Raw genomic sequence first — 12976 nt, forward strand, 5'->3', positions numbered from 1 at the left:
TGTGATTACAATTATGTTATTCTGAAGAAGAAAAGACCTGGTTTTCATATCGCTATTCTTTAGCAACTCACTTAGTTAGAAGTGTTGCATTGTGGTACCGACAAGAGTTCGCACTATACTGCAGGCACAATTATTGCATTTACATCTTGAATGATGATGTACATAATTATTAGGCAGTTAGGAAAATGTGCCAAAACTGAGATTTAAACAAAAAAATTCAAATATTATAAAATGCAGTTTTGACTCATACGACCCCCTGAAATGGCTTAATTACTGGTCAATCAGACCTCTTGTCTTTGGGTCCTGCCAAAAATGCTTGAAGAAGAAAGCCTTTTTAGATAAATGCTGTCCAGAATGCTAAGCTACAGAATGCTTGAGATTTGGAAATAAATACTTGATGACATGTTTTTCACACATTTTATGGATAGAAAAAAAAGGAGTCACTCCTCACGGGCAAGACGGATGCTGCCTGTTGCTGCATCAGTTATAGATATAAGCAGTGGTACAAGAACAAGCTGCAGTGATCTTTATGTAGGGTTAAGCCTAAATCAATACCCCACTGCTCGACTTGTCTGCTGTAGTCCATCTTCAGATATTTGAATTATCTTTTCTTTTTTCTTTTTCTAAAACAGACGAGTTCTGGATGCAGCTAAAAGGAACAACCAGACGGGTCACTTCCTGTGGGTGGGTTCAGACAGCTGGGGGTCCAAGATCTCCCCTGTGATTGGCCAGGAGAGGGTGGCCGAGGGGGCCATCACAATTCTTCCCAAAAGGGCATCTGTGGATGGTAAGGATAATAACAAGCATATACGAAGCTGTCAGCACACATGCAGGTAATAACTGAGAAGATGTGAGAAATAATAAAAGTAGTTCTCACCTGCACTGAAACTGGATTTGTGGCAAATGAAAGAAAGCCGAAGCAGCGTCTGCTCAAACTTTGATAGATCAAATTAAGGAGTCAGGGGAAAGACCAGAGACAGAAATGAAATGGACTCATGTTCTCTCACTTTTGATCCCAGTGGGCAACAAGTTTTTGCCAATACACCAGGGAGAATATCCTCATTTGCTCTCTGTCAGAGCTCTCTATTAGATAATTGACTCCTGGAGGGCCACATAGGTGACAAGATATAAACTGGAAGCGAGGGAGAGAAATAGAACTTTAAATGAATCAAAGGGAGCTTTGGCAGATTCACAAGAAAGGCTATGTCGACTTTAAAAAATGACAGAAGAGATGTGAGTGAGGATTAATAACTAGACTTAGAAACAGAATGCAGTATAATGCAGCAATTCTGCAACATGTGTTATATAAAGCTTAAAATGTGTCTAAACTGTAATTTATAGTGACATAGTATAGTACAGTACATGGACTCAAACATGGGATCTTTTGCACATGAGGTAAATGTTTTCTCATGCATTGAGAATTATTCTGATGCCATAACAAGCTCATTGAAATCATTTTTTGGGCTGCCAATGCTGTATAATTTAGCTTTTATTTCCACAGGAAACAAAAGAGAAGTAAATGAAATTGTTGGCCTTCCTGGTAAAAACCGATGTCTCTGGCCTGTACTTTGGAAGCACTTCTTTGCTGTAACTTTAATAATTTAAGGCAAAACTTTGCTTCACAACTGGTCCAAAAACACCACAATGTTGTTTTTAACGCAGTGAGGCAGCAGTTTTAAATTCTGTTAATATGCCACAAATTCCCTCAACAGTGTCACATTGGGTTTACCTTTGCTATTGCAGTTGCCAGAAACAAGGGAAACAGCTAGTCTCAAACAAAACAAAACAAAAAGGAAAAACAAAAGTCACTCTAAGTGCATGAGTCACTTTTACATTTTTTTAATGTAATATATATAAAATAAAGATAATATTTTTTGTATCTTTGAAAAAAGGCTTTCTGTTTTTCCCACCCAGTAGTCTTTGAACTAAGCTAACTGTCTTCAGGCTCAGGCTTCACATTTAATCTGCCGATTAGAGGCAGAAGCATCAAATAACATTTCTGATATGAGCGACTTTGTTGATTTCAGAGGTACTTTTTTATGCCCAGCGACAGTCCTGGCCAGAGGCATTATGTTTTTACATAAATAATCCATATGCATACCTTATTCTGGTGAACACATTTATTTGCTGAAGGTAGACAAAGCTGACAAACCCAACCTGTGCTATTCTTGTGAATGTAATATCTCGGGAACACTGGGAGGAAATTTCATTCCACCTGTCTTAAATGTTCTCTTGGAAATAAGCATAGTTATCAGAATTTGGTAGTCAAAGATCTCGGTGACATCATGAGTATTTTTGTGCGGGGGGGGTGCCACAAGTTGATTCATTTGAATAAATTTTACACAGATATCTAATTGGATAAAATGATTAGCTGGTGTCATTTTATATCCAAAAGGTGAGAGCTCTGCTTCACTGTGACATGCTAATGTTTTGCAAAAACACCCTTTCTGGCTGCTGTTCAACACCATAATTCAAGAGTAGATGCAGGGATGTTGAGCACTTTCAATTTGGTCAGATACTAAAGTGGTGACATTAATCTTTGGTGGCCACATATTAAATTCCATTAATATTTTTACTCCATATATTATGAGTCTGGGCAGACATTGATATATTACTTTACTTAGCTGGTTGGAAGAGCCTTAATAAACACTACAGTATTTTTTATTTTATTTTTACTAACCTGAAATTGTATTACCCTTTAAAGAACTTTAGAACTAAAGTCTACATGGTTTCATCTCTATTCATCAGTACTTAAATGCAGTTTTAAATGAATATATCATTGTTCACAGAGTTCAGTTTCAACACTGATTCAGACTGAGGACAGGTTGGCTTGGTTATATCTATGTATTATTACACAGGACACTAAAAATGTCATATGAACTTATTGTTTTACAGTCTATAAGAAAGCAGTGCATGAGATGTACCAAAATATAATCTAAAATGTAATCATAGGAACTGTGTGTTTCCAAACAACTGCCCAACTGGTAGCAATACTTCTATTTTTCTATTATCATTGAATTAAGTTTGTGCTTTTTAGACCCTCAAAGTACCTCAAATGATTATATTTCTGTTTTCAGGAATGTAATGTTATCACAATGGGAAGCATGCGATTCCACATGGCACATCTTACTGTTGAGGCACAAAAAGATTAAGACTAATATTCCCAGCGGTCAAATATCAGTAGAGCATCCCAGGTGCACACATTACCCATTTCCACAACAGCACATTGAATTAATCAGGAGAGATCTTTTTAGCTTTTACAGTGAATCTGGCATGGCACAGGCTGTCACACCTCACATGGAATCATTCACGTGCCCAGTGTTACACTTAACTACAGTGCATGTGTTGCGCCTTCTTAGTTAAGTGTAAATGTTTCTTTGCAGTCTTCTTGCAAGACTGCAAAGAAACATTTCTTCTTGCCCACCCGGTCACCAGCCATCTATGGTTAGATGTAGGACTTGGGTTAGAGAAAAGCCTACTGCTTTTAAAGTACTGTGTAAAGTCTTGAGCCATGCTTCATTTCTTTAAATTGTGCTTCCAAAGAGCCAGATGTTCTAAAGACCTTCCAGAGTTTTTCTTTGGACACGGGTTGCTTTTTCACTCATGTTCAGTCCACTCTACTTTCAGCAAACTCTGCAAGACAAGAAGACAAAAGAAGATGTGCCAGGCTTCAAACTATCTACAGTGGCTGAACAGTTCAGGAAAGTCATCTCCTTAAGGAACAGGGAAAAATCAGTAAAGACCTGACAGACACTGTTCACTGAAGCCTCATCAGAAATGGTCTCAGTGGAAGAGTGGCTGTCAAAAAGCCATTCTTAAGGAAGGGAAATGGTAAGGATGAGATATACCAAATGTGCATGGAGGAGGTGAGGAGAGAGGTACAGCAGTGAATGTCTACAGCATCTATAAAACACGGTGGAGGCTCTGTTGTGGTTTGGGGCTGCATTTCAGTAAGTGGTGTCAGAGATCTTGTCAGAATTTATGAAATTATGAACACATATATTAGATTTTGATCTATCATGCAATACCATCTGGAAAGCATCTGACTGGCAGCAATTTTCAATATGACAATGCAATGATCCCAAACACAAACACATGGCAGTACAGCAAAAGCATGCCCGGACAGAAAAAACACAATTGAGCACCATTAATCATGGATAGGCCTCCCCAGCGCCTGGACCTCAACATTATTGAAGCAATGTTGGACCATGAGACAGAGCACAGGACAAAAGGCACCCAACAACAAGAAGAGCTTTGAATGTCCTTGAGGAAACCTGAAGAACTATTCCTGAAGACTACTTGAAGAAATTACGAGAAAGCTTGCCTAAGAAGTTCGGGCTGTGTTAAAGAGTAAAGACGATCATACCAAACACTGACTTTAAAGCTTATGTAAAAACTCTGTTTTTGCCTTATATGCTGTATTTCTGTTTTTTTGCATATCTTTTTTAAATAAATCACTGCACTGAGTTTTTATTTTCCTAGCAAAATGTAAGAAATGAGGGGTGGCTCAAGGCTTTTGCACAATACTGAATTTTTGCATATTTGGAACATCCAAAAAAGAAAAAAATCCATTAACCCAAAACCTACATTTCTCAAATATATATCAGAGAGTTCATGTCAAAGCTAAAACCCTCTAGTTTGTAAAAGTTTTACTGTAGCATACGGCTAAAATGAAAGTCTAACCCTGCATGGAAACAAAGAAAGATAGCCGATGAGCTGATGAATTGTTAAAAGGTTCATGTGGCAGATAAAATGCCATGCATTTAAGAAGCTTCTTTCACATTTAATTATGGTATGAAGAAAGTAGTTTTTTCTCATCTGCACGTCTCTTTTCTTTTGCCTGTATCTTTATTCCATCCTGCCACTTGCTGACAGGTATTTCATTCCTATGAGTGGAGAAACGTGTTCCCCTCTTTTAGTTCCTCTTATCTTGTTATTAAAATGGACAAGTATCCAATCTATTGTGGAAGCTTATTTTAAAATGTATGCTTTTCTTTCTCTTTACGTCAGTATTTGATAGGAGCTCCAATACTGACCGGTTCAACCAAAATAGCTTTTCAGCCATACCATACGTGGACTATTCACAACCTACGCATTTATGTGTCAGAATGTATTACATTGTGCTGAACACCTAATTTTCTAGCACAGACAGGCTCAGTAGAAATGAAGCCAATAACCCCCTGAAGCACCGCTGCCCTCTCCTATTACGCCATTTAACAATATCTGGGTTGAAAGTGTTGAAAGCAGCTCTTCTAAACAAAATAAATAGGGAAATGTATTCAGTAGAGTTTTAAAAAGAAAAAAAAAACAAACGAATAACTCATTTTCATACTTTTTAACCTTTGCCCTGTCTGTCTTTTACACAGCATTTGACCGGTATTTCCGTAGCCGTTCGCTGTCCAACAACAGAAGAAATGTTTGGTTTGCTGAATTCTGGGAGGAAAACTTTAACTGTAAACTGGGAATGCATGGTAAACGGCCTGGCAGCCTGAAGAAATGCACAGGTAAGACTATATTTGACTTCTTCCATTATTTCACTTGCTATCAACCATTTGGGGAAAAAGTCAATAAAGCTTAAATGTGTAAATTGTTATTTGACTAGAGATCCAAAGAGAGATGAAAATGCTCCAAGGTACTTTGGAGTTTTACACTTGAGGGTTTAACAGATTGTTTTGTTTAGCTGTAATTCTACAGATCTATACGAGCTTGTAAGTTTTACTTTCTGAGAAGTGTAGCAGAAGGTCAGCTATAATTGGTCTTCCTTTATCCCTGCATCGGCTACCTCCTTGCATCATAACCAGTGTCATTCTTCTTATTTTGGTACAGCGTAAAACAATAATTAGGCACACCCGACTGACAGTTTTCAGGGAAACCAGTTTATCCTAAAAGCAGGCCCAGCTTTTCATATTACGGCTGCCAGCTGATTAAGCACATCACATTAGATTGAATAAGTCTTCATTAGAACATCGTAGCTCTGAAAGTCTGTCAACAGAGACAAATACTGTCTTCTAATTAGTGTGTATATATATATATTGTGGAGTGCACTGCTGGCTGTAATAAGTAACCTTAAACCCCAGATCAAATTAGCTGTTGGGATTTAAGAAGCAATATAGCTCAACAAGAGCAACTGTTTGTGTACTCGAAGCTTGAAGGGAAATTAAATAGTTGTTGGAGTATGTGCTTGTAAATGTGGCAGTGCACTCTCTTCGGTGCGTTTTGTTTTGTGTGTTTGTGAATAGGGTATATATGGGTATTAGTTCTGTAATAAGCACTTCTTGGTGTCATTTTTTTGTTTTTTTGCATTGCTTTTATATGATTTATGGTGGTTTGACCTGCATTTTTCAGTCCTAGTCCAAATTGTCTGCAGCTTGTTATTTTACAAACGACCCAACACTACAGCTGATTTGTGTCTTGTGCTGTCGTCACATTCGTGTGCACGTGATCCAGATGCTGGTGCTGTGTGTGCACTTTTTCACTGCCTACACCTGTCACTGGCTAAAGTGTTATACTTTTTAGAAGAGTTAGCAATGCCAGTGGACATGACCTGTAGGTATATCTCTGTGCTGCCGTGATCGGGTCTGTATGTTTATGTGTGTGTCATAGCGACTACTCCCTGGCTGATGCCTGCCATTGGCTCACATAATTAGGTTTGTAAGGGCTGTGACTCCCATTGACCGTCTATTACTAGCCGTGGCATCTGTGTATGTGGGCATCTATGTGTCGAGGGCCCTGTAGTCATGAAGCAGAGTCCATTAATTCCAAGTGCTGGGGTTTGTGACCTCCAAATCATCAACACAGAAGCCAATCAGCAGCCTGCTGCTCAAGGTCACTGTTGTGAGACAGCTGATGGGAGGATGTGGAAATGTATGTGATTATTGCACGTGATTGGGCTGGGAGTGGGGGAGCGGTGAGATGATGTCAACAGAAAATTAACAGTTAGAGAAACTGAAAAATGCAGCTGGAAACAAATTACACAAACAGTGACAAAGATAGCATAATAAGATATTCAAGTAACATGGGAAATATGATAAGTGGGTGTGGGCAAATTAACTGTAGATTGTAAGACTGGGAAAAGGATACGGGAATTAAACAGTTTTTTTCTGAGTCTGAAGAACTTGAGGTTTAACCTATTAATCTTAAAAGATTGGATGGGGTGATGACCTGGAGTGTTTGATGGTGTTCATTTGAGAGTGAGAATAGTCATCATCACATATGTATTATCAGAGGAGGTTGAAAATCCATGATGGACTCCAAAATAGTGTGTAATTACCTCTGTCACCGAGGTTATGTTTTTGGTTGTGTGTGTGTCTGCAAACACGACAGCTCAAAGTTTTCGTTTTCTTTTTTTTGAATTCTGGTAAAACTTTGTAGGGGTTTAGCGTGGGCTCGTGTTAACAATCCATCCAAACTTAGTTTACATTCTCCAAGGTCTTCAAGCTCAGTTTACTGGATTGTCAGTTAAAAATTGACAAAAATCCTTGTAATTTAGAAACTATGATTCTTCCAAGTGTGGTGTTTATTGTCAACATATAGAAAGTACCATATAAAGATTTCAAACAGCATGTCACATTTGACCTCTGACCTCTCCTTCAGGGTCAGTAGCTCGACCTGGAGGTCCAAATGATAATAATGATAGATAGAGCTATATAGAACCATGTTTCTTACTGCACTTTTTTATGCATATAGGGAATGATATATGGTGATTCTAAATATCACGTGATTTTGGACCTATGACTTCTCTGTCAAGGTCAAATAAGGTGAAACTTTCATAAAATGACTTTTATCTTTAAAACTGTGCTTAAAATTCTACTGCACTTGGAAACATTCTGGAAATGATACTGGTATACATGGATTACAAATATCACATTATAGTTTGCATCCGAATATCATATTGCATTTGACCTCTAACTTAACTCCTACATTTCTCATCTACCTTTCTTTCAAGCTGCGTGGTTAAATAGAAATATACTGTAATATAATATTATATAATACACTCAATATTCATGTCCAGTTATCAATCAATATTTATTATCCATGACTTGCTCTATATATTGGTGTAATCAAAGTAAACCAAATATGTCTGCCATATTTTAAAGTTGTATGCATGGTTCTAATAAATCCTTTTTTAAGTATTTTGTATTATATTTTATAAAAGCACTCATTTTGTCTTTGTATTTAGTCTTTTTGCTGCACATTTATTTGCTCCAAATGAGTGTGCAAAAATTACAGCATATTCCTCTGAGGTTTAGCAGTGAAGTAGTGTGCAATGGAACAGCTTGAGTAGTTCAGTTACATTATAACCCAAGCAGCATTTGTTTGCTGTATTATGCTGCAGAAAAGAAAAATGGCTTTTGTCAGAAAGAGGCCGTTGACAAATAAAGAAAATGAAGCCCCATCACCTAATCACTCTTGCGTCATTTTCTCTTTACTTCCTTTCTCTACTCTCTTAATTTAACCTGGGAGATATTGTTTCCTTTATTATTGTCAGTACAAAATGAATTACATGAAGATGATGCATTTTTCATAGGAATATCCCCAGCCTACTGTATAATGTAAAACAACATACGTAGCATCATAGTAGCTACATGATATCCAGTGATTTGCTGCTAAAGCTACTACGACCAGCCAGACATCTGTTCTTCAGTCCAATAAATGCATTTTAATGATTTATTTAGAGTGCATTACCACAACTTTCAGCTTTCATCATTTCATCTTTCATCAAGAGAATAGTAAGCACACAAAAAAGGGGAAATCCAAGGCACTCAGGCTGCTGAGTGTAAAAAGCCTGTTTTGAGACATGGCTCATGAGGACATCAGCCGACAACTCGGATGCTGGAATAAAAGTGTGCTCTGTTGAAGGCATACATTTAGGTAAAACTAATGCTTCAGGGCAAACTGATTTAGGCAGACACCAGATCACAAATAAGACTACACGCTTACATGGCCAGAAACTCCCATGCATACTGCTTGTAGATCATCAAGAAGGAAAATGCAACATTTCTTACTATATGTGTGTTACTTTAAAACATGCTTGTTCTTTTTCTGTTTCTAACCCAAGTAGGCACACTCATCGCACGTCTTTCTAAAGATGCCATTTTGTCACAGCTGCTAAAGCTAGAGCAAACACAGCAGGACCAGGCAGTGTCAATGACCCAGAAAATCCATTTGGCGTTTAGCATTTGGTTCCATTTGTTGTTTCAAACTGACTTGCCAGGTAAACTGGATCTGAGCAGGATTTGGAGTAATGTGGCACCATAGTGGAGAAGGCTGAAATACACACACACTGAGATAAAATGTAATGCTCTTGGAGGTGAATCTCTTAATTTCCACATGAATCTCTAAAGTTTTCATACATTCTAGATCATTTCTCTGCTTTCATATGGAGAAACGCACATTAAAATAGGCAAAAATATAAACAATGTTTAATAAAACAAGATATGGTAGCACAACCACTAGCATCTCTGTCCACAGCCGCCATCAGAATTTGTTCATAGCAGTGGATGTTGACTAGAGCTGTAAGCCTCAGGTACACTCAGAAGAATTAAAGTGCACTGTGGACAGTTGGACATTTGTTATCCTGTTGATTTCTATACTTGTGATTTCTTTGCCTTTCTGTCTGAGTGAATTTTGACTTGTGTCACTCTCAAGGGAATGATACCGGTTTGTTATCGTTCTCTACTTTGTCAGCCATCAAACTTCTTTATCTCGCCTTGTCTGTCTTTTCGTCTTTCCATTTCTTGCACCTGTCATTTCTTTCTCTTCTATAAAATCCAAGTTTAAAGTGTCATTTTTTTTTTTGTCAACGTTGAAAAGGTGAAAATCAGTAATGCTGTCTCAGTGTGGGTTTTTGAATTCCTGAGCCTAGCATAAGTTCAGGCCAAGCGCAGTAGCCTTCTACCTGTCTAATTGGCAAGCTTGCTTACAGATTCTGCATATCTGCAAACCATTTTGCAATCCATCTTGACTCCAGCTGCTGTTCATGCTGTTTCTGACCCAATCAATGTCATGCATGTGTCACTGAAGCCTGCCCCATACAGGTTCCTGCTGCTGGTCTCCCTGCCTCTGGCTTTCAGGTTCAGCATGTGGAAGAGTGAGGAGGTCCCAGAATAGAGCCATACTTCCGAGTATAAATTATCGGAGCTGGAAATAACAATATTATTTTTGCCTGTAGGAGTCCTGTCTGACATTATTTTCTCCCTTTGCAAATCAATAACAGTTTTAAATTATGTTATTTTTTTTCTGAACTGAGCCTGCCTTTCCTCTGCACACTCTCACCATCTTGCAGCCTCTTGTTCTCATCCTAATTTGTATGGCCAGAAAATTAATCTACTGCATTGTTTACACTGTAAACATGGCAAATAAAAGTAATATCTAAGTCTATGTAGTATTTATTTGCAAAGCAATACATAATATATATTTTATGCAGCTGTGTAGTTTCTACTTTCATTCCTTATATTAGCTTATTATTATTTTAGGTGAAGTTATAGTTGCATGCGTGCTGTTTTTAATGGGTCCAGGAAAACTCATTCAGACATGTTTTATCTCTATTAAATGAGGGCAAAGCCCGCTGTGCAAATGCAGGTAGTTAAAACCCTATGAAGCAAAGCACAATTCAATGAATACACACCAGGTATATTATTAGAACCAATTTTTAATTATATAAATGTGCAATAAATGGAGAACTGATCTGAATTGATAAAATATTGTGATTTCCTGGAGTTCCCTCTGCCTCACATTACACCTGGAAAAGACCTTGATTATAAGAAATATTGATACATTGGAAGTTTATGACTCAGTATCTTAAACAACTAGAGGTCACATCTATAAGAATTTGCTGGGGCACAGTGAAGAGAGCCCAAAACTCTTACCCAGGTGAGAAGAAGCCTGAAAAGCTTAAAAAGATGCATGTATAGTAGTCTGTGAGGGGAAAAAAACAAAAGAATAACAGTTTCATCTCTCGCCCGTTTTCCTGATTAGCAAAATTACCATAATGCTGTAGCTTTTTTTACAGCTGCCTAATGAAGGTTATGCTCTAACTTCCTTCCTACTTAATAGGCAAACACAGAGGATTATCAAATGCTTGCACACACCACACACACACAGCTTTATACTTCCTCAGTTTAACATAAATAATTAATACTTTATAGAGTATTGTTGATGAGGAATTTATCTTCTAAAGGCTCCTTGGCTAGTTTGATGCCCTTGTTTTCTGAATGCATGAATGCTTTTCTTACTTGGTACAAAAGTCATGCTTTTAAAGACACAGAGCCTTCATCCAACACTAGCGATGTGTGCATGTGTCTGTCTGTGGGAGAAGCACAGTACCATTCCAGAAGTTAATGAGATCCTGACTTAGCCCAGCATGCACACATTTACCCTTGCGTACAAACACATGTTCACTCACTACAAATAGACCATATCCTAACGAGGTCGATGGGGAAGGAGAGTTATTAGGCTCACAGGCTGAATAAACTGTTCCCTCCCCTGTGAAAAGGCCTAAGGACTGAACAGACTGAAGGATGGAGACGAGCACAGATGGAGAGCTTGATGGACAATTAAAGACAGACAGGCACAGACAGACTGATTGCAGACTGCGAGACAGAGACAGCAACAGACAGTGCTATATGACTCCTTCCAACATTAGTTTTCAGTAGGTGAGATGAAGTGTCATTTAGCTGCAGTGAAATGATCCTTTTTCATTTTCTTGCAGAGGACATGGTTATCTATAGCTCTCAATGATGCACTCTGTGTGCATATGTGGTAGCTGATTTATGACTTGCAGTCCTACGATAGAGAGCATGCTTGTAACATGTGCCTCGATTCTTATACTGAGAAACTGTATGAGCTGGGTGAGCTGCAATCATAGCCACTACTTGGCATTGGATAAATAAGAAGAGAACTGCACATTTGCCGCTGTTGTATCACAGCCTCACACAAACTGTAATCCATCTTGATGAGACCCAAATCTCATTGTAGAGGAAGGAAAAAAAAGTCCACTAATGGAAAAATGTGGCTAGGAGGCAGGCGTATGCATATAAAATATAATGTATTTGTATGATCATTGTTACCTCAACATGTTCATGTCATGAGTTGAGATGTTGGCCAGCATGATGATGCAGAAGTTAATACTGTTGCCTCACAGCAAGACTGTCCTGAGTTTGAAGCCACTAGCTGACGGGTTGCGTGATTTGTCTCTGAGTACTGTGGCTTCCTCCACAGCCCCAAAACATGCATTTGGTTGGGTTAAATGACGCTTCTAAACTGACCATAGGCGTGATTGTGAGCGTGAATGGTTGTCTGTCTATGGAAGAAAATGGAAAGATGCAGAAGTGAGTTTTGGACATAAACTATAAAGACAAAATTGACATGAGGTTAAAATGCAATTCAAGTTTATTTATTTATGCCAAATCACAGCACAACAGTTGCCTCTTTACTGTGTGGTAAACCCTCCAGTTTTAGAGAGGAAACCCCAACAATCACATGCTCAACAAGCAATGATGGGAAGGAAAAATTCCCTCTTAAACTAAAACCCCCAGCATAACCAGGCTCAGTGAGGTGCAGTCATTTGCTGTGACTAGTTGGTGGATGAGAGAAAAGAAAAGAAAGGGAAGAAAGCATAGTGAGACAAGACACAAACTATGGGAGTGAAGACACAATTTAAAGACATGCAGCAGCAATGCATTCGGAGTAAAAAGAGAAGAAGAATAGAAAAATGCTGAGTATATCATGTGAAGTCCCCTTGCAGCCTGAGCCTACAGCAGCATAAAGAAGGGATGCTTCAGGGCGATGTGATGTTGCTAACTCTGAGCTTTATCAAAAAAGGAAAGTTTTAAGTTTAATCTTAAAAGTAGAAAGAGTGTCTGTCTCTTGAATATGAAATGGTGGCTAGTTCCACAGGAGAGAGACCTGAGAGCTGAAAGCTCTGCCCTCCCATTCTACTTCTGGAAACTCTTGGAAGCACAAGCAAGCCTGCTAT

The 12976-nt window shown here is 38.4% G+C and overlaps 1 protein-coding gene across 5 annotated transcripts in view; it reads left to right on the forward strand.

The window, feature by feature from the left end:
- Window positions 1-12976, forward strand: part of grm8a (glutamate receptor, metabotropic 8a) — a 289622-nt gene that overhangs the window by 194800 nt on the left and 81846 nt on the right. For all 5 annotated transcript variants that reach the window (XM_040035199.1, XM_040035201.1, XM_040035200.1 and 2 more), the window contains 2 exons: window positions 633-787; window positions 5367-5504. In XM_040035199.1, the coding sequence (XP_039891133.1) occupies window positions 633-787; window positions 5367-5504 (293 nt within the window). The remainder of the gene's footprint in view (window positions 1-632; window positions 788-5366; window positions 5505-12976) is intronic.

The sequence above is a fragment of the Simochromis diagramma genome, unplaced genomic scaffold (assembly GCF_900408965.1).
Source record: "Simochromis diagramma unplaced genomic scaffold, fSimDia1.1 OVJJ01000816.1, whole genome shotgun sequence".
In the NCBI taxonomy this organism is placed as follows: Eukaryota; Metazoa; Chordata; class Actinopteri; order Cichliformes; family Cichlidae; genus Simochromis; species Simochromis diagramma.